Source organism: Drosophila suzukii, chromosome 3 (genome assembly GCF_043229965.1).
Source record: "Drosophila suzukii chromosome 3, CBGP_Dsuzu_IsoJpt1.0, whole genome shotgun sequence".
Lineage (NCBI taxonomy): Eukaryota > Metazoa > Arthropoda > Insecta > Diptera > Drosophilidae > Drosophila > Drosophila suzukii.
This window is the reverse complement of record NC_092082.1, coordinates 32488-54997: the sequence shown is the minus strand read 5'-3', so window position 1 is coordinate 54997 and position 22510 is coordinate 32488. Positions and strand designations below refer to the sequence as shown.

Below are 22510 nucleotides of genomic sequence, written 5' to 3'. Positions count from 1 at the left end.
TAGTATGTAATATATATATAAATACTATGGGTTTTTGACTTACCCAACAAGTCCATCCATGTCCGCCAGCCACAGTTTGTAGAAGGTTAAAGGCTCCATTGCTGGTTTTGAGGTACTTGAACTTGTCCCGTTCGGCGAGCAGCCGTTCGTGCTATTAACCGTGGCCTGTGGCGTTTGTATGCGGCAGCTAAAAGCCCTCAGCCGAATATTAAACATCTTCCAGAGACGTATTGGCCCGGCTTCGGTGAACTTCAAGGAGTGCTCTTAGGGAACAATATTCTGTGCAAAAAGTCATTGGCTGTCATTTTTTTGCTGGGAGCACGGCGGAAAGATGGCGAAACCCAAGAAGAGCAATTGGGCAAAAATGGGTTAGAGGCTCCACCGCTGGTTTTAAGGTGCTTGAACTTGTCCCGTTAGGCGGGCAGCCGTTCATTCTATTAATCGTGGCCTGTGGCCTGGCCGCAGCTAAAAGCCCTCAGCCGAATATTAAACATCTTCCAGAAGCGAGTTGGCTTCGGTGAACTTCAAGAAGAAGTGCTCTTCGGGAACAATATTCTGTGCAAAAAGGCTGTAACTCTTTTACTCGGAGCACGGCGGAAAGATGGCGAAACCTAAAAATGGGCGAAGCCTCAACGTTATCTTAGATTTAATGGTTTGGTCTGGCCCGTAACCGGTCTTCTAGATGGGCAACAACACGGCCACGGGGTGGTAAACTCCTTATTATTCAATTTTGGTTTTGATGTAACAACAATCCGGGCTTTAACTTTCACTTCTTTCTTTCGTTTTTCGATTGGCAAAAGGACGCGCGAAACTATCGATTGTTGCCAACAACGTTACCAGCCATAAAAAATCTCTAAAAATAGCCAGAATAAATATAGCTTAAAAAAGCTAGAAAATATTTGAATGGCGACATTGTGTGTCTTTTGTAAAAGCACTTTGATAATGTGTCTTAGACTTTTTTTTGTCATGTTTTGAAGAAATGGTTAGACCAGCAAACCTAATTTAATACATTCCCTAACTCGAAACAAACTCTCTGGCGTAACACGTTAGTGCCTTTATTTTATACAATTCTGTCTCCGTTAGTCAAACCTCCGGAACTCGAATTTGACTATAATTCGACCCTTATGTATGTCTGTATGTTTGTCACGCGTGCGTTTCGAATTCGAATTTTTTCAGTAAATTTTGTCTTTTACCTACCATTTATTTTACCTATCAAACCCAGGTGTTTTAATAGTTTTACAAACATTAAAAAACACTAAAAAGACGTTATGTTATATATCAATATGCGCATTTATTTTAGTTGCATTATTTAATAAATTGTAGAAAGATTCATTTACATTTTCAAATACTTGTAGCTAATGTTTGCGTGCAACCAAAGTTAAATTACACCAGTATGTAATATTTCAAGTGCTGCTCACTTTTTTACAAACTCAAAATTGTTCACTTTCAGTGCCTAGCTATTTGTTTTAGTACTGTTTCGTATGCTTTGATTTCCCATCTTTAGCGCAATAGCTTAGAAATATATTAAGTTAAAAAATCATTAGGATTTATTTTAGTTTTATAATTGGTTAAATAGGCAAATACATAGTTGACGGCGATTTAAGCTTTTTATTTATTTCTGTATGTACTCGTGGCATATCCATTTTAAAATTATGTAAATTTGTTTAATAATTAAATTGAAGGCCTTAAAGATTATATTGCTGTATTTTAATCTGCAGCAAAGTGGCATTTAACTTTACACTTAAGTCGTAAAATTGGAATTAGATAATTTTAAAGATATTCTCGTGAATTACAAAAGTATAAAATGTAGGTAAAGGATGAATATATAAGCGTAGCAACCAAACAAGTTATCGAAATGTTAGCTTGGTTATTGAAAATGTGTATATATGTACAAGTAGTAAATTATGAATTTCAAAATGGAATAACAGACTGACACTCGCGACTTTACTCAAACAAACTAAAATTACATTCAAAACATTTACACTTTTTTCTTATAAGCTAGACAACATACACATTATGATAATTCAACAATGCAAACGCATACAACGAACGATTTAAGCTACGATAACAGATTTAGGTTTGGTACAATTTCATTCTTTTTGTTTTTTTGTCGCTGATAATTACATATTATATAATATACAATAATTCCTTTACAAAAAAGTCAGTCCATTGTTTTGGTTACCAGCTTGGCATTATCAATATGCTTCTTATGATTACCCACTTAGATCTTCATAAAAAACCGTTCTCACAATATGCCATTCGTATAGTACTGATAACCATCGTACAGTTTGGTTGACAAACTCTTCAACGAGTCCTGTACAAGCTGCTCAACTTTTCGTTCCATTTCTTGTTCGGTTAAATTCATATGAAAGCGTTTTCGGAGATTCTGTACAGTTCCAGAGCAACCATTCTTAAAGCATGGCAAATGAGCATCTGCGAAAAAGGAATGGTGTTATAAAATGAACTGTACATATTTTGAGTCGTTTTGCTTCGAAACTTACTGCTACGCATGATTTCCACAAAGTTTATAATACGATCCATATGCTTTCGGGCAGACATCATTCCAACCAACAAGAGCCTATTAAATTCACGCCAGTGCTCAGAGCTGGTGCCTCCCATGACTTCAACAAATTCTGGCGTAAGCTTAAAGGGCGATTGTTCGAAACCTGTAAAAGCCCAATTACAAAATAAGATAAGCGAAGCGCATAAGTTTGGCACAATACCTACCCAAGTTCTTTGGAGATATACTTAAAATAAATCCGAAGTCAATGTGTATGATGTGCCCATCCGAATGGAAGAGTATGTTGCCATTATGCCTTAATATAATAGAAAATATGTAAGTAAAAAAACGTTCAACGACAGAAAAGATTCAGTGTTACCTATCCTTGACTTGCAGCAAATATGAAATTAGACAGTAAGCGGCACAGCTTTGCACGAAATTCTTCTGTGCGCGCCGAAAACTTTCCCCGGTGGGTGGGCCGTACTCATCGATAAAATAGTCTTTCAATGATTTGTTGGAGTTCTTTTTAATTTGATGCAGGGAGACGGTGTTGAGTATGGGCTCAATAAGGCCACTGTCATTCGACAGGCAGACTATTTTGTACGGACGTACCCAAAGGTCCACTTGTTCTTCTTGCCATATAATTTTAAACATCTGCAAAATATTACTTGCGTCAAGAATCTGGACGAATTCTTATTGGTCTATAAAAATTGATCCTACCTCTAAAAGTTGGGTAGCCATAAGTTCCTGTCGTAAATCATCGCCACACTTGACAATGGCGGAAAGCAGCCGCCAGTTTGATAGATGACCGTATGGCGAAGACTCGCGAATGAGCATTTCCTTTTCGTGCCATGGTTCCTAAAGGAAGCGATAATAAATTTGATTATGTTCACAATAATTAAATGAACATAATATGTACAAACCTTTAGAGCCGCTGCCGACGGATCTTCTGGGTCGTTGCTAAAGGATTTAGTATTCTCGCAGCTCAAGTTGCTGCAGTGGCGCAAGCGTACGTCTCCAATATTGAAGACAATTGGTGGACCTGTTAAAAAAATCCGATGGATTGCTTAGTGACTCCTTTGATTAATTTTTTTATGTCCCCTTACCTTGGTCCCGCGAATCGCAAGACTCTAGTGACATTTGTGAGATCGTGTCTCGTTCGCTCACTTTCCGCATGTTAAGGTACTGCGCCGTGATCTCGTCCTCTTCCTGCGACCACACGTCATCCTCTTGGAGCTGAAGTCCACCCAGCGAATGTGCGTTCCCGCAGCAGTTGTGTGGGCCAGCGTCGCCGCAGCCACCATCGCCTTCTGCACCTTTTTTTCTTCGCCAGCTTGTTCCCTGCTGACTACTGCTGCAGCTGGAAGTACGGCTACAGCTCAGGTGCTGGTGCGAGTTCAGGCAGGACCCCTCCAAGTGCTCTTCGCTCTTCGTATGTCGCAGCGAAGGCATCATCTTCGGTATCAGGGGAGAAGTGTATATGTCAGGAATTTCGACCACTTCTACGTATATGATGTACGGGGTTTTGTCTTTTGAATTGAGTACGGCGGTCTTTTCCTCCGTAATGCGAACGACATGGTGCGGTATGTCCGAGTAGAGAGGAAGCCAGACTCTTGCAGGTAGGTTCTTGTTGATTAAGTTGAGGGACATCCGCAGGGCTGAAGTCTTCTCTGCTTTCGAAGGCCATGAAGTAAGATTTTTACCCACGTTCATCAATGCCTTCATAAACTCTTTCTGCGGCGCCGTCTTCGGAGCTCCACAGCTGCATAGCGTCCTCTGCCCCAGCAGTCCATTTACTTGGCCTCTCACCGTCTCAAAGCAGGTACAGCCATTATCGAAGGCGTGGCCTGAGGTTAAGTCTCCCAGGCACAGTTTAGCGGGTGTGGTGGGAAGTGTTTGGGTAGTGTAGGGTGGTTGTTGGTACATTCGGTGAGATATACTTAGTATGTGAGGCGAGCGAGAGTCGGCTAGCAGCACAGTGGCATCCGACTGTGAGCGGTGGTGTGTCTTCTTGGCGAAGGCTACTATGGACCTCGGGTCTCCTATGCCTCCAGACTTGAGGTCATTCTGAGCCTGTTTGAGCTCCTTTTTGGAGAATATTTCCTTCATGAGCGCCAGCTTACATTTTCGGGAGCTGCTGTGCGAGTTTCCCAGCGAGTCCACTTGGTAGTTGTAGGCCTCCAAGAGCCACAAACACTTGAGCGAAAAGTCCACTGACTTTCGACACCGAATGGTCAAATAAGGATCCAGAACCTCGGCTAGTTCATCCATCTGAATGTACATGACTATCAGTTGCGGTATGTACAGATCAACCTCCTGGTCAGGAAAACTGAAGATTTTATTGCCTATAAAGCTGAGCACTCCTGGTTCCTTCGAGTAAAATAGGTAATGGACAGCGAAATGTATGTTAAAGACTGGGGACTCAAAGAAACGCAAAAGGCCGCTTTGCCCTTTTTCTGGCTTCTGTAGCAAGTCCGACACGGGCGCTCTTTCACTGATAAAGTATTTGACGACACCGGGAACAGGGAGCTTAAGTTTGTGTAGCGAGTTCATTGATGAACATTTTGCAAGTTCTCCCTCATAAGCTTCAATATCTGCTCCAGGGAGGCGTAAGTTGAGTGTCCGCTCATTTACCTTGGAGTCGGCAGAAGGTTCAGTAATCTGTTGGAGCTTTGAATCCGCCGATACCGCTTGTGATTCCGTTGGCGTGGCGACAGGTGTGTTGGCAGCTGAGCTCGCAGCAGCCGCAGCTGCAGCAGCGGCGGCCTTTTTGCTGGAACTCGAAGTTAGCAAACTGAAAAATTCTTTTTTTTTAGAAATGTCCGTGGGAGACTTGATCTGGTCCTGTGGCGAAGTGGCGCCTCCACTTGGCGAACTTACTAAGGCCAAGGCTGCCGAGTGATCGGGCTGCTCCTTTTGCTTGGCCGCGTTCTTTTTTTCATGGTTTTCGATAATGCTCTGTGCCGTGCGAAAGATGGCGTTCTTGGTGGCCCCAAAGAAATTTTTAAATAGAACTTGGTCATTCTTTGTGCTCTCCGTTGGCGTGGGAGTTGCAATCGGCGTTGGAATTGCTAACGGCGTGGCTGGCGTTACTGGCGTCGCTACTGCAGAACATGGTGTTAGCAAGGAATTTGCCTCCACTATCGGACCTTGGTTAGATTTCTTGTCGTAAGCCAATGGTTCGATTTCATTAGGAGCCGCGCCGAGTTCAACATTGATAGCTGCCTGGGACATGTTCATAACACGGTATCGTGTTCGGGCGTCAACACCTGCATCCACTGGGTCTCCATTATTGTGCTGGTTTTGGGAAACTACATTAGCTTGCTCCAGGCCCCGCTGTTGCTGACGCTTCTGTTTCCGAGATGGACGCAGGGTGCGACAGTCCGATTCGGTGGAAGCACCGTGTGGGGGATAAAAGCAGAGTTGGTCCGGATGCATTAAGTTGTACTCCTCGTCTATAGACGTGGTTTCCATTAGGTCAACGCACTCCTCCTCTGCATCGCCATCCGCTTCGGCGTCCGCATCCATTTCACCCGAATCGAGCGATTCATGTGAGTGGCATATGCGATTCAGAGATATTTGGTCCGACTCTGAGCCACAGATGATGCCTGCAGGTAGGATTAGTGTAGGAATGAAGGGTTTCTCACATGATTATACAGAAAAGCAAAAGGCACGATTGATCGACCGGACAGTTCTCTCGCACTTACCAGAGTCATCCGATCCGAGACTGGTGAGATCCTCTCGCTTCTTACTGCTGCCCGCGCTGCTGCAGCTGTTGTTGCTGCTGCTACCGCCGTTGCCGGCGACGCTGACGATAGCCGCGATCATCTCATGCCTATTGGCCGCAACTGATTCGCTTGACTTGGGCCGAACCCGCAGCGTTGGGCAGGACTCCACTGCAATTGAAAATGTAATTAAGTTTATAAGTAACTGAAAGTCCTCAGGAATTAGATCGGGATCCTACCGACGGCACTGGACCTGCAAGCGGCTGTCAGACAAATCGATTGTTGATGCTTCGGCACTGGATGTGACAAGATTCCCTTCGTGGCTGTAGTCGTTGATAAGGACGCCGTCGGAGTCGTCACAGACATCAGGGCCGGCGTGGGCGTGGCTGGAGGGGACAGGGCTGCCGTTACACTAGCAGCTGTCGTGGCAATCTTCGAGCACATATTTGCACCGAGAATGGACGGGGAACAGAACGTGTTTTCGCTCTCGGCATTTGGAGATGACACTTCGACCTGGTTGTCAAATAAGAGATTTTCGTAGATCACTATTGTGATTGTGGATTGTCTTTAGCGGAGCTGAGGACAATGGAACCTAGTCATTGTTATATGTTAGAGCTGGCATGGGCGGGACGAGCGGCTCTTTACCTTGTCTCGATAACGGAAAGAGTACACAAATATTTAGCACTAGGGTAAGTGCAAAAGTGAATAACAATGCCAGCAACGCGACGATAAAATATAAATAAACAGCTCGTCACACACAGCCACACGCTTAAATAGACTTAGAAACTTTCCAGGTTTTACTGCTTTCACTGCGGGTATGTGTTTTGAGTGTTCGTATGTGCATCCGCGGCCAACAAGGTTAGTGCGGTGCAGGTGGGTCTTCGGTTTGGGGAGAGCTAATTGCCTCGATTAGGCACTGGTACCACTACTCACCTCTGGAATGCGTTGCAGGGCGCTGTCGAGGCTGCGATTGCGGTGATGCTGCGTATGATTAATGCGAGTATTGGTTACCTGCGAGACGGGCGGCAGCAGTATGCCCATGGATCTGCAAGGAGAGCAGAGAGAACTCGCATTAGAATGTGTAAAAATCAATGCATCTGTTGCGGTAATAAAAACATGTTTGGAAATGCCAAAGCACTCGGGCACACACACTGAAAACTCACTCGGTCTCTACGTCGCAGTTATCATATCGCTCCGACCGATTCGACTGGACGTTAAAACCTGGCTAGGCAGCGATTCCCTTCAAATTAAATTAGCAAAATACAGGAAAACAGATACGGATGGGGACAATGCGCGTTGAACAAGAAAGAAGCCCAAAAACACTGCGAAATGGATATAGGGAGGTATATAGGGGTTGGCGGAGGGCAAGAACTGAGAGTCGACGACGAAAAGCTATGCGAGTGCTCGGCCCACAATGGCTGACTAATCGAGCAGCTTTCGGGGGCCTTTGTTGACAGCTGGTCGCTGTCTAAGCTTGCTTGAGCCAAAGCTCGCGGCGAGTCCGAGTACGAGACGTCGAGACGATGACGTAGTCGAAAGCTCCGGCGATCCGCCCCAAACACTCAAGAGGTTGCGGTGCGAGGGTGGATATGATAGTCCCTATCTTAGGTATTTTCCAGCAAGCCTTATCTCTGGCGGTACACCTATTACGCGAACAGCAATCGCCGGCGCGGAAGTTGGATAACCGGCCTGGCCTGCCATGCTCTTACGGGATTTCTCGACGGACGGGGTTGCGACCTTCCGCGGTGAACTAGGTGCGCTTTGCACCCGTCATCCCTCTCTTATCACGGGTTCAACAATCTCTGACTGAACAAATCAACGGCAAACAGACACTGAATTATCACTTTGGTCAAATGGGTGGAATTTGAGTCGGATGCTTCCTGGTGCTGATAGACGGACCACTGGCATTCGGTGACCATGCCTGAGACCGGGACTCCTAGTGTGATCGACTGGCTGGTGCCTTGCCAATATTTGCGCCATCCCATTTCGCATGCGGGTCGATTGTCGTTCTCCAATCTGCCTGCGATGGCCGTACCGCTGACGGGCTGCCTATTTTTGTTGTAGGTGTCTCCGACGTTGAGATTGCAACCAAGGCTTGACTCGGCTTGAACTCGACTGGTGAGCTAAGCGAATTCCAAGCATACCAAGCCACATTAGTTGTCTCGTTGTGTCAATTATTTACGCATTTGCATTCATTTGCCAAGCTTTCGACACTCCCGCCTTCACGCGCCCAGGGGCTTGCCTTCGTCTGGGTGTTGATGGGCCCTGCCCGCTTATTGTCCGCCCATCACGTAGTGTGATTTACGTAAGTACAATTCGAAACTTGGTTGAAGGCCGCTGGTAGGGAGTTGGGTCCCTCATTTTTTTCGAAGTTGTTAAACGAACCCCTTACCGCTATCAAAGGAAATGCTGGTTGGGCAGGGTTTGTGGAAACTATTCCCATCACACTGCTGTCTACGGAGGTCAACGACTCGTGCAGGCCCTTAGTTCATCTAAACATTCGGATTATGAGTGCAAATGTCTCGTTAAGTTTGTTGACCAAGCGCCCGTGTTTGCGCACCAGCTTTTTACCTATTCATCATTTCTGGTTTGAATTAAGTGTTATCAATAGCACAGTTTTCATCGCTTTTCTGTGCGGAACCAATGGCCAAGCGATTGCAATTGCAACTACTCTTCCAAAAACTGGCCAAGACTTCCGCTAAAGTGCAGAAAAAGTAAGAGTTCCGGAGTTCCTTTTGATTTGATATTTGCTACTGGTACTTCCCCACGTTTTTATTAAGTGCCCCTGAACAGAACATAGGTTAGGTCCGGACGTTGAGTAAAAGTTTAAAAATGCCAAGAATAAGTAATTATGGGAGCGACTGAAGGAAGGGAAAACTAACGAAATTAAATCAGTGGGGGAAAAAGCTGCAAGAACTGGCGGCACGAGGGCGAGAGCGCAAATGTTGCCCCAGGCAGTCGGAAGGGATCGCCTAAGCCAAGGTGCTATGGGGTGGGCCAGCTCCACATCCGTACAGCCGCACAGGAGCGTTTTGCCGGCGCACGCACTCAACAAGGACAGGGTGTGGCAAGTCATCTGCAGGCACAACTCGTGTACATACACACGGCCCAGCAGACATCAGCAATAGCTTTTGAACAGTTCAACTGGGGTTTAGACAAGCATTCTTTAGCCCTATGGAGAGCTTTGAGTGGCGGCGTTAGACAAGAGCAAAGTTAATTGACAATTGTGGTCTTTATGTCAATTTTATGCTAAACGTTAAACTAATAACTTGAGTGCCCGCACCTGTTTACTTGCAATTCAATCTATAGTCCAGATGACGTGCGAAACGCTTATTCTACTCCCCCTACAAGTCTTAAGAGCACTTCCATTGAGTTAGGTTGGGGACCAGCAAGAGTCCGTAAACTAGGAATACTAATTGAGCAACTCGATTATCTGATCTATCCGAACTGGACGCGTATGCAAAGCTACACCGCTGCAACTACAAGGTTGCATCCTCAATTTTCTGCCTTTGCATGTGTGCAAAGCTGTCAACTTGTTTATTTACTGCATTTAACATGAGAAATGGAAAAAGCGCTCGGTACACATTGCTGATTTCTTCGCAAAGTCTGATTCTATGGGCCCCCACCGACACAGTGCGACTCAAGTGCGCGTTCTGTAGCTTTAAGCGAAATTCCACAGGCAAAATGTATAGGCAGTGTATTATTTTAAAGATTACATTTTCATGTGCTGTTTCAGGTCGAGTGCCACATTGGGCCTCTAAGAGCGGGCGCAGAGAGACCCAAATAAATAAACGATCCAACAAAGCCACTAAAGTTTAATGGAAATCTGATGAAATTCTGTGTACCCGACAAACGGAAGGTCGCGGTTGAGCTTAGTGGCTTTATCAAGCTCGACAACTCAATGAGCCAGCGTTGTGACGTATGTGGGACTGAGTGCAACGAATCCCGATAGAAGATGGGTCTAAAACGCTTGTCTCTTGGCTGACGAGGGTATCATCCAATAGGATTGCTTGGAGATTGGGAGACTCTGAAATCGGTTTGCGTGCGCCAACTAAGTTAAAGGCCTTTCGTCGCCCATTCAGGCAGGTAAATAAAAAGTATGTGGCATTGCATACCCTTTAATGACACACACTGAATTGGACTCACCTGAAATCCAAACTTAAGTTTCTTTGGTGTGTGGAAATACGTTTCGGTGGAATCGCAGCACTTCCCGTGGAAGCACCTGGGCCTCCGTCTATAGACTGCGCCACACTGAGATTGGCGCGGCCATGCACAGATGGCATGGAGTGATTAAACACTCGGCTCAGGCTGAGACGGGGCTTGGAGTAGCGCGAATGTTTGGGCGTACTGGCAGCCGAGCTGGCTCCTGGCAGGCCCGTGGCCATCTGCATCTGGCCTCCAATAGGCAACGTGACCGGGGCGACCATTAAGAAGGCGGGGATGTTATTTCCGTTTCCGTTGCCCAAGTCTGATTCCACCGAGGACATCGTAGTGGTGGAGGTGGAGTGCGGCTCACAGGTTATGGCGAGCGACGACTGGCTATGCGGGCTACTCATCCCGCAGGTGGCGGAGGAGGAGCTGTGCAGACTTATGCTGGGACTTGGATGGCTAGCCGATGCGGACACGGAGGCAAAGGTGCTATCCACGACCGTTGGACTATGCACCACTGTACTGTTGCTGTGTTCGCTGGAGCTACTGGTGCTGGTGCAGGCGGCGGTCGAGTGCTCGGAGATGTCTTCGTCGTCCGTCGTCGCAGGACAAATCCAGGTGTCGGCCACCTCCAGGTTCGCGTTGTTGCCAACTGCAGTAGATGGGCCCACGCCTCCGACAGTCTTTCCGTTCATGTTGAAGTCGGAGAGCGCTTCGGCATTGGACAATCGAACCGTTGCAGGCAGACAGTGGTCCACCACATCGACACCGGCGGCCATTGTCGCCACTGCCGGGGCGGTACAGGCCTTGCCGGCTGGCCTTTCCTCCGCCACAACTACGACGGGAGAAAGGAGCTTGTTAGCAGTCTCGATCTCGCGTATGTGACGCAAGTACTGGTAACCACTGCTCTGGGCCACCGGCTTTTTCTTGGCCACGCCGCCGCCCACGCTGGCTATGCTGATGCCCACGCCGACGAGTCCTCCGCCGTGGTTCTGTTTGCTCTCTCCGGGGGCAGTGCCGTTTGCAGAGCTTGTAGGCGAATTGCAATTCGCTGCGCTATTTTTTTTCCCCTTAAATGCAGATATGACGGAGTTCATTTTGATTTTGATGTGGGGAGGGTGTAGGCAGGGTATAACTTTTGGCGTTATTCGGTTATTGACTCTTATTAAATGGCTATATACGCAGTTTTTTGTGGCACAACCTTGGGATTGCTTTCGTGTTCCATTGCTCGGCTATGGGCTTGCGAGTGAATAATGTCGTTCTGAGTCATAGGTCGACTTTTCAGCTATCCGCCCTGTCACCTCCGCTCATCGTCGCGAAGCGTGTGGCCCTCATATCACAGCGGCCTTTGTTATTGTCGTAGCTGCAGGCGCTGCTTGCCTGTCGACGCGCTGGAAAGATAAACAAAAATTGGTGTCAATTAGTAATTTTCGATCAATTGAATACCCTCGCCTTCCACGCTCATAAAAAACCACCATACAATATTCAGAATCTGTACGAAGTAAATATACTCAGCTTCTTAAATCCGCACGTATTGCCTTACTTTAAAGTTTAAACAAAAAAAAACTCAATGAGTACGTTTAGTCAAGGACGCGAAAAGAATGTCTTTGGTGCTTCTCCGAATAACAACTAGTATCTGCAACAGCAAGTTAATTTTTATATAATTCTGAACACATGTACAAACTTAGATAGAACCATGCTGGTATAAGTATTTTTGGCCATCGAGAGCAGCAAGAAATAAAAATGTTAAATTTGAGTATATATCGAAATCAGTCTGAATATCACGACATTGGCAAGTGAAGAAGATGGGCCATTGCCTTTTAAAATGTGTTGGCTGAGAATAGTTGTGCACTCCTTGACCCATTTACTCAATTTGTCACGAACAAACCATGAGGAATTTTTCTTTAAACTATTGACATTTAGCACGGTTTCCCTTGGTTTTCGAGCTGTCCGAAAGTGTCCAATAGAACGTGGGAGCTTTATGAAAAGTGTGCGGAACGAAACCCTCCTTCTGCCCCCTTCTGCGCTGCTCTTCGGCTTTGTACTCTTATCTTAATCGGCCTCATTGCCCAGCATACTAGGATGTACAGCTTTTATTGAGACATTCAAATTTCATGAGTGTGTGACCTGACCCCAATTACGTCTTAGCCCATCAGCAGTGGGCTCACTGCACATTACCCGAAAACGGGTGCTGGCCTTAACGGTTCTTCTATATCAACGAATATATTGAATTAGGTGATGTGGCCCTTTGCGATTAGTAAATAAATAAAAATAATGGCCCAGAATATACCATTACAACTCTAAGACTTGACTGCAATTCATTTAAGTGAAAATCTTATTAGGCACGGTAGGGAGTAGGCACGGTTTTCTTGTTGCGCCCCTTTTTCAGCTCGTGCGTCATTCCTTAAAGAAGCAACACGTACATAAACGGCAGGCACTCCTAGTTGGATGGACAACGAAACATTCTCGCAGTTTAGCGATAGGTGTTTTGGACAAGCGAATCATTGGATAAAAATGGCTGGAAGCCACCACAATTTAAATTTGTCCACATAAATGAAAACTAAAGCGGCTTACACCATTGAAATCCTTGCTCGATACGGGTTCCACTGATTTTTAAGAGGCCCGATAAGAACATTCATTTTGAAATCCACTGCTTAGCCCACATAAACTGTCCAAGAAGAACGGAAGAATGCCGAGTAACCCTGTAAGGTGACTCCACTTGACACAGGGTGATTGAATTTCTTACCGTAACCGCATAAGATTGTGGGAAGTCCCTTAATTTATCTTAAATTACAACTTAGAGAGGTAGGCACTTGCCGTGGTAGTTTCTCTCACCATGTCTCGTTTGATGGCAATCCGAAGCAGATCAACAAACATTTTTGGCTGCAAACAGGTTTTATACATGCTTTGACTTTTTACGGTGGCATTACACAATCCTACAAATGTTCTGGCCTGCGTTCGGTTCGGTCTTCGTCGGTCGGCCACGTTCCGCTGTACTCTATAAAGCGGCCAATATGCAGCCATTCGACCTGAGCATTCCAACTGGCACCTTTGGATTCATGCATGTCTGACTGTGTTGAGACACTAACACGCAGTTCATCGTTCAGGGCAGTATTTCGCGCATAAAGCCCCACACTCTCGGAATGTGCTCTTTTAAAGCTGGCAAATGTAGAAACTGTTTTTTTTACATGCCGTTTGAAGTGCCTTGTGGCACAAATTAAGTAAAAACAAAGTCCACATGTTAGAAAAATTTGCTAAGGGGACCTATAGAAAAAATTTGCGTATCGGTTACTGATTTTGAACGAACTAAAACGTTTCTTTAAAACTCAACTAAAAACATATTGATTTTATCCGATTTTTACTACGCGAGATTGGATTTTCCCTTGTGAAATTATGCGTCGGTTCAAAGTTGTCTCTGGCGGAGGACACGCATGTGGAAAGCGAGGTATTCCGCCAACCACAGCCGGCAATCAATCAGAGCTCGCATCTCTTTGTACACGATGGGGACAAACGAGTTTTCCATCATCTGGGGAAAGGGAAATAGTCACATTGGACTCCAGTGAACGCAGGAATTGTATAAGGAGAAAATTAAGCCAGCAATTAGGCACAATTCAGCGGGAAACAAAAAATTATGTTTGAAACAATAATTTAAATTTCTATTCTACATAGTCCCCATCGCAGCTTTTGTTTGGACGGAAGTGAGTGTCACACTCGTGGTTTACAAAAGATTAAAAGCAGCCACCTTGCTGGGAAGCATTTTAAAAATAAGAATGATCAGAAATTTGCTTCAGTGCAATGACTAGACAGTTAAATCGATAGAACGGTAAACAAATAAAAATATACACAACTTCATCTTCAAGATTCGTCTAATTTCTCGAACTAAATGAATGCACCAGGTGGAAGCGGCAGTTCGCTCTCTGAAACGACCTACAAGATGAAAGCTCACAAAGAAGATAACTGCTATCTAGCCTTGCGGCTCAATTACACACGGCTACTCAACGAATGTATTGTGCAGTAGTGTGCTCGGTTTCCCCCAGCTCTTTTTCAGCCATTCCGTTCACCGACTCCGATAGCGAAGCCTAGCAGCTGCGGCTTGCGCAAGCAGTTGGAATCAGCTCCTCGGTGCACAGCTGTGCTGCTCCAGCGATTGGGCAGCTTTGCGAAATGCCCAGTTTTCGTTTGACCAACTCAAAGAGCACGGGGCATCTTAACTGAGAGCTGTCAACGAACTTTGGGGCAACAGAAGACCTTTCAATGCTAACTGCGGTGCTGATGCTTGAACTGCAAAATTGAAAACTTTCAATTTCTGCAGCTGCAGCAGATCTTTTAATGGATTCTTGTTCTGGGAGCCTGCAAGTTTCCATGAGAAAATTGAGCCAGCCGGAATGTTCGCAATTTCATGCTCCAACGTCGTGGCTGCGTTCCCTACAAATCCCAAAACTCCACCCCACAATTTAACATAATAATCAATTTTTACTTTATGTTCTACTTATCTTGATTTTAGTTGAGTTGTTTTGGGCTGCATTCATTCATTCATTTTGGCAGCGGACGCACAGCAGGGATCACCTTAATTGCACGCCCACCCATACATATGCTTTAAAAAGACCACACGACTCTTCCCGCGCTCGAATGCATTTCGAGTATATACAGATACCGGCTCAATGGCCAGAGAACTCTCTTTAAAACCATTTTCTGGCTCCAGAGCTCAGAAGCGCAGGCGCAGGGCGTGGTCGCCTGCTGGGATAACAAATTTATTGTAAAGCTAATAAGTTTTGGATTTAAGGCTAAAAATACGGCATGAAAAGGAATTAATGGTGCAAAATATTGGCATAGGCTCCACCTGTTAGTTTGCAGTTATTGTTGGGAGCCAAATGCCTTCGGGACAAAAGCAAACGCAATCGCTTAAAATTCAAGAAACCATAATCGACGCAACAGCATGTTAGGTGATGAATAACTGTAAATGTTTCGCCCAACTCTACGATCCAGCGGTTCATTTCTTAACACTTTCTCAAAGTGAAGGTCGTTTGACTTATGTATACCATTCCCAATTTGCAAAGTGGCAACCAACATGTGGAATATGAACTCGAAAATCGGCAAGATGGTTGTTGAGTTTTTGTTTCTCATCTACCAACCGTGTTCCATTTTTGCAGGAAGCACGCGACGTAGATCATCAAATGCAGCTGTGGTACAGCCGTCCAATTCAATCGCTGTTTTCAGCAAAAAAAAAAAAGATTTTCCTCTTAGTATGCAACGTAAAAAAATATTGCGTTTAAGGAAAAAGCTGATTAAAAAAAGACTTTGAAACATTAGTATTTAAATCCTTCTGTAATCATTCGATCTACCTCTCTCTCTGCATCTCCAAGTCTGCAGTCACAGGGATCCGAATCGCAGAAGTAGCAAGAGATACAGTTGCAATAGTGAATCTTAAGTTTCACCGTTTCTGTGCGGTTAATAAACCGCAAATTGCTCGAAACATGGCAGTTAGACGCAGACAAATACGCAGATACTTTTCTACTGTTTAAGCAGACTCTCGCGAAAGATATATGCCTGCTTACTTGAACGCTGCTATCAAGGTCAGCACAATCAGACTGACAAGAAAGTAAACACAAGCGCTCGCATGTACCTAGTTGAGTAACTTTATCAAAATACTTAAAGTATGATCAAAGCGGTTGTAGAACACTACTGATCCAGTTCACCAAAATCAAATTGAGAACGGCCAAGGCAAAACATCATGCAAATTGCGTCCCGACTTCCAAAAATATCTGGGAGCTGAATTAACTCCGTTCAACAGAGTTCAAGTCCGTTCATCAGCACCCAAGGTGAACAAGCGTTAAGTCTACGGTCAAGCCCCAAATAAAATGGCTGCATATCGGACAATCAGTACAGAAATTCAAAATCAATTCACAGAAAAAAGTCTTACCTTTGGTGATACTAGTTACTTATCTCCGCTATTGTTAGCCAACAGAAACAAATTATTAAGTTATGTTTACTTCAAGCGTAAGTGCGAAGTACTGTCGCACACACCGACAACCAAGCGCTGTCTTTTCGTTGTGAACTGGTAATCATGTCTCCGAAATCAGTTAATTAATATATCTAATTGAGCAAATCCACTTGCCTTGGCCCAAACTACAAGTAAAGCTTGTTTGAGAAAAACTTTCAGTTGAGTTGCGAATTGTAACGAGGCGAGCTTGAATAGTTGTACGTCTCGGCGGTTAGGAGCCGTCAGCAAGTATTTGCCACAATGTGAATCTATCACAATTTTCTTATAACTCACCTTTCTTATTTGATCGCTTAAAGATTAAGCTTTCCCGCGAGCCTCAAGCTCTTCGACAGCAGCTGCAGCAAGGGTTCAGAAACAAGCCGAATCCATTAACACGGGCATTGTCACACAACATTAACTTAGCGCTGCATTAGGGAGTGGACAGCGAGTCAGTCGAAATGCACGAGGAAAAGCCTAATGGCAGTTTCTCATCTTCGGCTGGGGAAAGTTTGGTTACACAACTGTTGGGTGGCTTAGGGCCGGAGGTAAAAGCAGGGCTCACATAGCTCACTCCATCGTTCCACTCTATTCCACATCAATCACTTGAGTAGATATTTCTTTTGGTTGAAAATTGAAAGTAATTAAAACTATTATAGCCCCTTACAACGTTTACGACTATCGAAAGTTCTGCACTCAGGGAAAGTGATGGCCCATAATCGTGTAATTCATAACTCATCAAAGTTCCTCCGCACATAATTGTGCAATTTGCGCACGCAGAGTAAAAAAAAAAAGGAACTACAAAAATAACATAGACCCAATAATAAAGATCCCTGCGGAAGAGATTTACTCACGACATAAGAATCTTGGACAGAAATAAATCGCTTCCGACTGTCATGTACCCTTTTGAATGCCTAAAAATACAATTGTTTGCGTCTCAAAATGCGTGAACACACTGCACGGACTTTGACCGGAATGCATAAAGTGCCTTATCAGTGGGTTTCAAAGCAGATCCCATTCAGTCGGGCATGAATAAATGATCATCGCTGGCGAGGGCGACAGACGCAGAAACAGAGAGGATGGAAACAGTCGCGCTTCGGACTTTAAATATACAAGTCGTGATGAATTTGTGGGCGTCGTGAGCTGATATTGTGTCTATATAGGGGCGCAGCCATTTTAGCTTCAGTGTGAGCATCCACCGAGATTTCGGTGATGATATTGATAATTTAGTCCGCTCGGCTTCTGTTTGTGACCCGCCTTTACTTTTGACGGGGCACTGCGTCAGGAAATAGGCATTCGCTTAGGAAAATCTAAGCAGCCTTGACTTCCTAACAGAACTCTCTCCACATTAGTCATGACAGAGCAGCTGGGTTTATTTGTATGGATAGTACTGTGTGATTGGTTCAAGAAGCCGTTTCTTCAGTTTATCCAAGTGGTCCTGGAACACGCTCTATGGCGCCCCCCAAACCGAAAATAATCCGTGCCGCTGAGATCGTGGACGACCCGGATCTGGTCGCCCCGCTGCCCTACCTCAATTTCCTCCGTTACCTGAAGCGGAAGTTCTTTCGCAGCTACGATCTGCGCCGCTTACTCCAGGTGGGCCTCGTCCATTGGAACACGCTGAGCGATGCCAAAAAGAGGTTGTTCGAGCCAGAAGTAAGACAGTAAGCTATACCCCACCTACAGCTCACTTGCCTCCAATCCTCCAGCGCATTCTGGCCCGTGTGGCTCGCAAGCGAAGGACTACTCGGCAGCGACGATTGCTGCGCCGTAGTCTGAATGGTCAAAAAAGAGGTACTGCAGTGCGACGCCCGATCTACGACAAGCGTCCTTCGACGCGCCGCCGCAGACCCAAGTAGAGAGATCTGAACATCTGGAAGTTGGTGCGTTTGTTTACCCGAAGCTCAACAAAGAAACACCGTCAAATCCGTGAAATGCCCAACAGCTTTTCCTCTCTTTTTAGTCCACATTAGCACCTTCCCATTCCGGTGATTCTTTGACGCAGTGACAGCGACGTCCTCTACTAGTAACAAGCTGGTCATGCAAACATAACGTGGAGATCGACCAAAAATCCTACTTGCCCTCTGGAAACCAGCTTGCTTTAACATATTATCTTGCGTAATCAAAACTCTGTCGCGTGGGATGCTGGATATATGTAAACACATACTCTGAAATCACTTTCTCTCTTTTCACTGCCTTTGGACTCTGTTGCATTTGGCCCGGTGAAGAGGAGCATTTCAAGTGCGCTTCCCTGAAATGTTAACGCTATGCTCTTTTTCAGACCTTTTGGCATTTGCTGTTGTCTATTTGCTCGAAGTATTCTTCAATTATCGTGGATTTGTCAGTTAAATAAATGTATAGATTAATTTCAAATACAAAATGCTTTTTTTCGCATTAATTACGTCACCCTTCCATCAAATCAAGGTCCAACCAGTCTTCAGCTGCTGACTGTCTCTGTCAAAGCGATATTGCCATGCGAACTGAACAGAATTATATCGGATCAACCCAAACCTTTTAACCTAATGTATGCACCATGGGTGATTAGCTACAACAAGGATATAGATGCTCCAAGCATGTGCACACAACAAGACAGATAGTGGAAAAACACCCTTATCGTAGACTGTATTTTATCCAAGTCGAGTTTTGTTTGTCAATAAATTATTTATCAATTTTAATTTCCGCTTGCAGGGAAACACAGCAGCCACTAAAGCAAATGGAGAAACAAAAATAGTGGCACTAAATGCCTCGCTTCGACCTCAACTAGTTTTCAGTTTGCACTGACGAACCTGAATCCGCGAAGCATTTGCAATGATTAGTGATCGGAAACCTATCCAAACTGGTTGCCTTTTGCTCTGAAACGAATTCCCGTTTCGGATGTTTCCCCTCGGACCCCTCCGCATGCCGTGGCTAGCAAACTCAACTATTTGGCAAGCGTCTGCCGGCGCAACCTGCGGCAGCGGCCATGCGGCAGGTAAATTGACAGCGGCGGTTGCAGCGCTTATGTCACAGTTATCGCCACTCGAAAGAGTAATTACACCTTAATTGCCCTGTCCCCCAGCTGCTTTTCTCCCTCCTTTCTCGCTGTAGTCCCCCGGACTGGTTACAATTGTTGCTCCACATAAAATCAGCTCCCGTTGGAAGCCCCTCCGGTGGTTTGCGATACGGGCGAGAAGTTATCTGAGGTATCTGGGAACACGTTCCCAATGCCGCGCGAAACGAAAACGAGCGCAGTTCGGAGAGCCCCGAATCGAAGCCAAGCCCAGGAAGCATACGGGGGAAACAACGGGGTCCACTGTCTGCTCCACTCTTTGTTTCCGTTTGTTTTCCGAACTTGTTTACACTTTGCTATTCGCACTCGCTCTCGGCGTGGCCACGCACTGGCATTGGTTTGGCCCGCTGTTCTGCGAAGGGTTCAACGACTCAAAAGCATTGGGCACCACGACTGCCTTGCAGTGAGCGCAGAATGCAGAGCGCAGTCTTGCAATTTAAGCTGGTCTGGAAGCTTATCGATGGGATTTGTGTGCACTTCACCTGCTCAACAAGTCGGGCGCCGCAAGTCAATGAACTGCTGAGAAAGCCCGAGGGATCAAACGACTCTCCCCAAAAATGCCAAATGCACGAAAGTGCAGATACACCTAGTTGTTTTAGCTACATCGCGGGAACCAGTCCACCTTGCCCAAATGTCAGATTCTTTACTTTTTTAGCTGCACCCAGTCAGATTGGGCGAGTGCTTGGGCAGAGCGGAAAGAAGATCGTGCCCGGTACACAAGTAACAAAGGCGGTTTCGCTGTCATTTACGTCCGAAATGGTTGTTTATTCCGTGTCACGCGTCAGAAATAGTATTCGTTTTCAGTAATTCACTCCTAAAAGAGAAATACTCACAGTTTCCTGATGTTCAGTCGACGGAGCAGGCGAGCGATGTAATCCACTGGGTATCGAAGACTTGATGCCGATGCCAATTAGCGCAGATAAGTAGGGTCTGCCACTTTCACTTGTGGCTTTTCGCGTTGAAACCCACGAGCAGCGGAGAGTAGGAATTCCTATTATTATCACCACGACTGACACACAGTCACGGACGCTGGGGCAGGTGGAAAAGAGGAGGCGCCACTGCGACACCTTATTGTCGCCTACTTGCTGGGTGGATTTGGCGTTTGGGGTACAGGGTACCAGTTATGCCCAGCAATAAGCAATTGGATTTTGTAGTTGCACAAGCACCAGCACTAGCACCAACACAACTACACTACGGGCGTACGCGACTTGCAAAATCTCGTTTTGCTTGTGTGCGAGTGTGTTTCAGAGCACCGCTGGCTGTGTGCGTGCGAAAATGTAACCGACGAGAAATCACAATTCGACGACACTTGTTTCAATATTTTACCAGCACACTGCTACTGCTTGATTCCCCGCCAGTCGCGGGTTTTGAATCTTGAATATAAATAAGCTGTGCAATTACTTTGGCCGAGGGCAAGACACAGACACAGACGAAGAGACGTCAGACACACACACACGAATGAACAAAAAGAGACGCGCCCATAGTGTGTATACACTATTAACATACAAGGATGTTATCGGGCGTAGCACCGCCTATTTGACGCGTGTTTACGCTCTCGTGATGCACTGCAGCGGCACTGGAAAACTGGGTTATCTTTTTCTTCTGCTTTCTTTGTATTTAGCTGCAAACAATTTACGCGACGACCAACCGTCCACACGTCCAAGGCAATCGAGTTTTTTTTTCGATTGACGCGTTGCCCAGCGAAGTGATGCTCGATACATCGATTTTTTGGCGATATTAGAGACGGCACAAATCCAATCGATAACTGTCAAACGTTCCAACCAAAAGTGTGGTGGATGTCCTAGCTATCTTAGCCGTGTCACTCTCGCGAAATGTTAGTGATACCATATTTTAAATAACGTTGGTATATTTCAGTATATACCGCGCATAATACCAAAAATATACTACAATTTTGGTGAGCGCCCACACTAAAATGTTGGGAGATGTTTTCGCTTGATTAGCCGAGTCATCCTCCCAACAATTTGTATAGACCGTTGGAGACATAGCGCCTACACACACCTATCGATTGATTTGTGTGCCTTCCCTAATTGTTTTTGTTGTGGCAACCTGATTCGCCACGCAAAATGGTTGAACTTAAAGGCGAAGAAAAACTTGTCATAAGGGGAGTCTACCATTAATCTCCAAATACTTTTGTGCTTCTAGCATTAATATGCTTATGAGATTGGATTTCAGATTCTTATTTCCCTTAGGCGAAAATATTAATATTATAGCCATCACCCCTAGGAACTAGGTACGAATGCTCGTACATAAATGTTCATATCTTTTGATTGACTGAGTTATAATGAAATCTTGAATTCAAATCTGTAGAATCACTAAAATTGGATATCATTTGTCGAAGATATCTTTAGTCTTGTGTAAAGTAAACGGATCATTCTTAATAAATGCAATGAGTAGAGCAGAAATGAGTTGTTTACAAGATAGACAACATTGATGATAGATTAAGCATTTTCTAAATCGAATCTGATCTCGCAGTGGACTTGGGAGATGACTTTAAGTGTTTAATGGGCTCTGGCCAAATATATGTATATACCCTACTCTCTAACGATGGAGTTTCAACCGCGTCGCTTTCTTTTGCATGTCGAGGACGGCATAAATTGAATAATGCGTTTTTAAGTGGCGTTTATACGCATTCTTTAGTAAATTGTGCAATTGTCTGAGCGGCCCAAATAAGACAACACAAACAAACATCATAGCAGACCCAGTTCTTTGAAGGCACACATGAGCATAGATTGAGATCTCCAGGCGTAGATTAGACCCTTCAAACCGGAGAGCTACAGCCCGGCTTGCGTGAGTTCAAGAATCTTTAAATTGGTCGCTGCAAGTGGATGTAAGTTGTAAATTTTAAATTGTAATCGTCAACAAGATACATATGTCTGTCATGGGATGCGGACGCACAGCTCTGGTTATTCTCTCCATCTCATCCCCCTGCGCTTGCTGTGGTTGAGGGCGGACCCCTTAAATTGGCCTTTTGTCTTGCGAGTTCTATCAATCTGTGGCTATTTTGTATACTCAGTATTTGTTGAGTAGATAACTGTACTTTCAATACATTTTAAATCATGATCAATACATGTTCGACCATATAAACTATA

At 45.2% G+C, this 22510-nt stretch overlaps 2 protein-coding genes across 4 annotated transcripts; one reads left to right on the top strand and one right to left on the bottom strand.

The window, feature by feature from the left end:
* Window positions 1-1588: 1588 nt before the first annotated feature.
* On the bottom strand, window positions 1589-21092 carry fwd (phosphatidylinositol 4-kinase beta fwd). Of its 2 annotated transcripts, XM_036814347.3 has the most exons (12): window positions 20234-21092; window positions 10372-11765; window positions 7159-7270; window positions 6465-6738; window positions 6208-6396; window positions 3607-6108; window positions 3424-3542; window positions 3221-3358; window positions 2880-3154; window positions 2728-2816; window positions 2502-2666; window positions 1589-2433 (listed from the first exon to the last, which is right to left on the bottom strand). In XM_036814347.3, exons 2-12 carry the CDS (start codon window positions 11469-11471, stop codon window positions 2246-2248), a joined length of 5151 nt encoding a protein of 1716 aa, XP_036670242.3. In that variant the 5' UTR covers window positions 11472-11765; window positions 20234-21092; the 3' UTR covers window positions 1589-2245. The 2 variants fall into 2 exon arrangements, with proteins under 2 accessions (XP_036670242.3, XP_016934113.3); XM_017078624.4 differs by lacking the exons at window positions 10372-11765; window positions 20234-21092 and adding an exon at window positions 7389-7631.
* ddbt (deadbeat) lies at window positions 17267-18714 on the top strand. 2 transcript variants are annotated; one of them, XM_017078625.4, is made up of 3 exons: window positions 17267-18007; window positions 18061-18234; window positions 18315-18714. In XM_017078625.4, the coding sequence occupies exons 1-2, from the start codon at window positions 17804-17806 to the stop codon at window positions 18208-18210; spliced, it is 354 nt and encodes a 117-aa protein (XP_016934114.1). In that variant the 5' UTR covers window positions 17267-17803; the 3' UTR covers window positions 18211-18234; window positions 18315-18714. The 2 variants fall into 2 exon arrangements, with proteins under 2 accessions (XP_016934114.1, XP_016934115.1); XM_017078626.4 differs by having other exon boundaries at window positions 18297-18714.
* Window positions 21093-22510: the final 1418 nt, after the last annotated feature.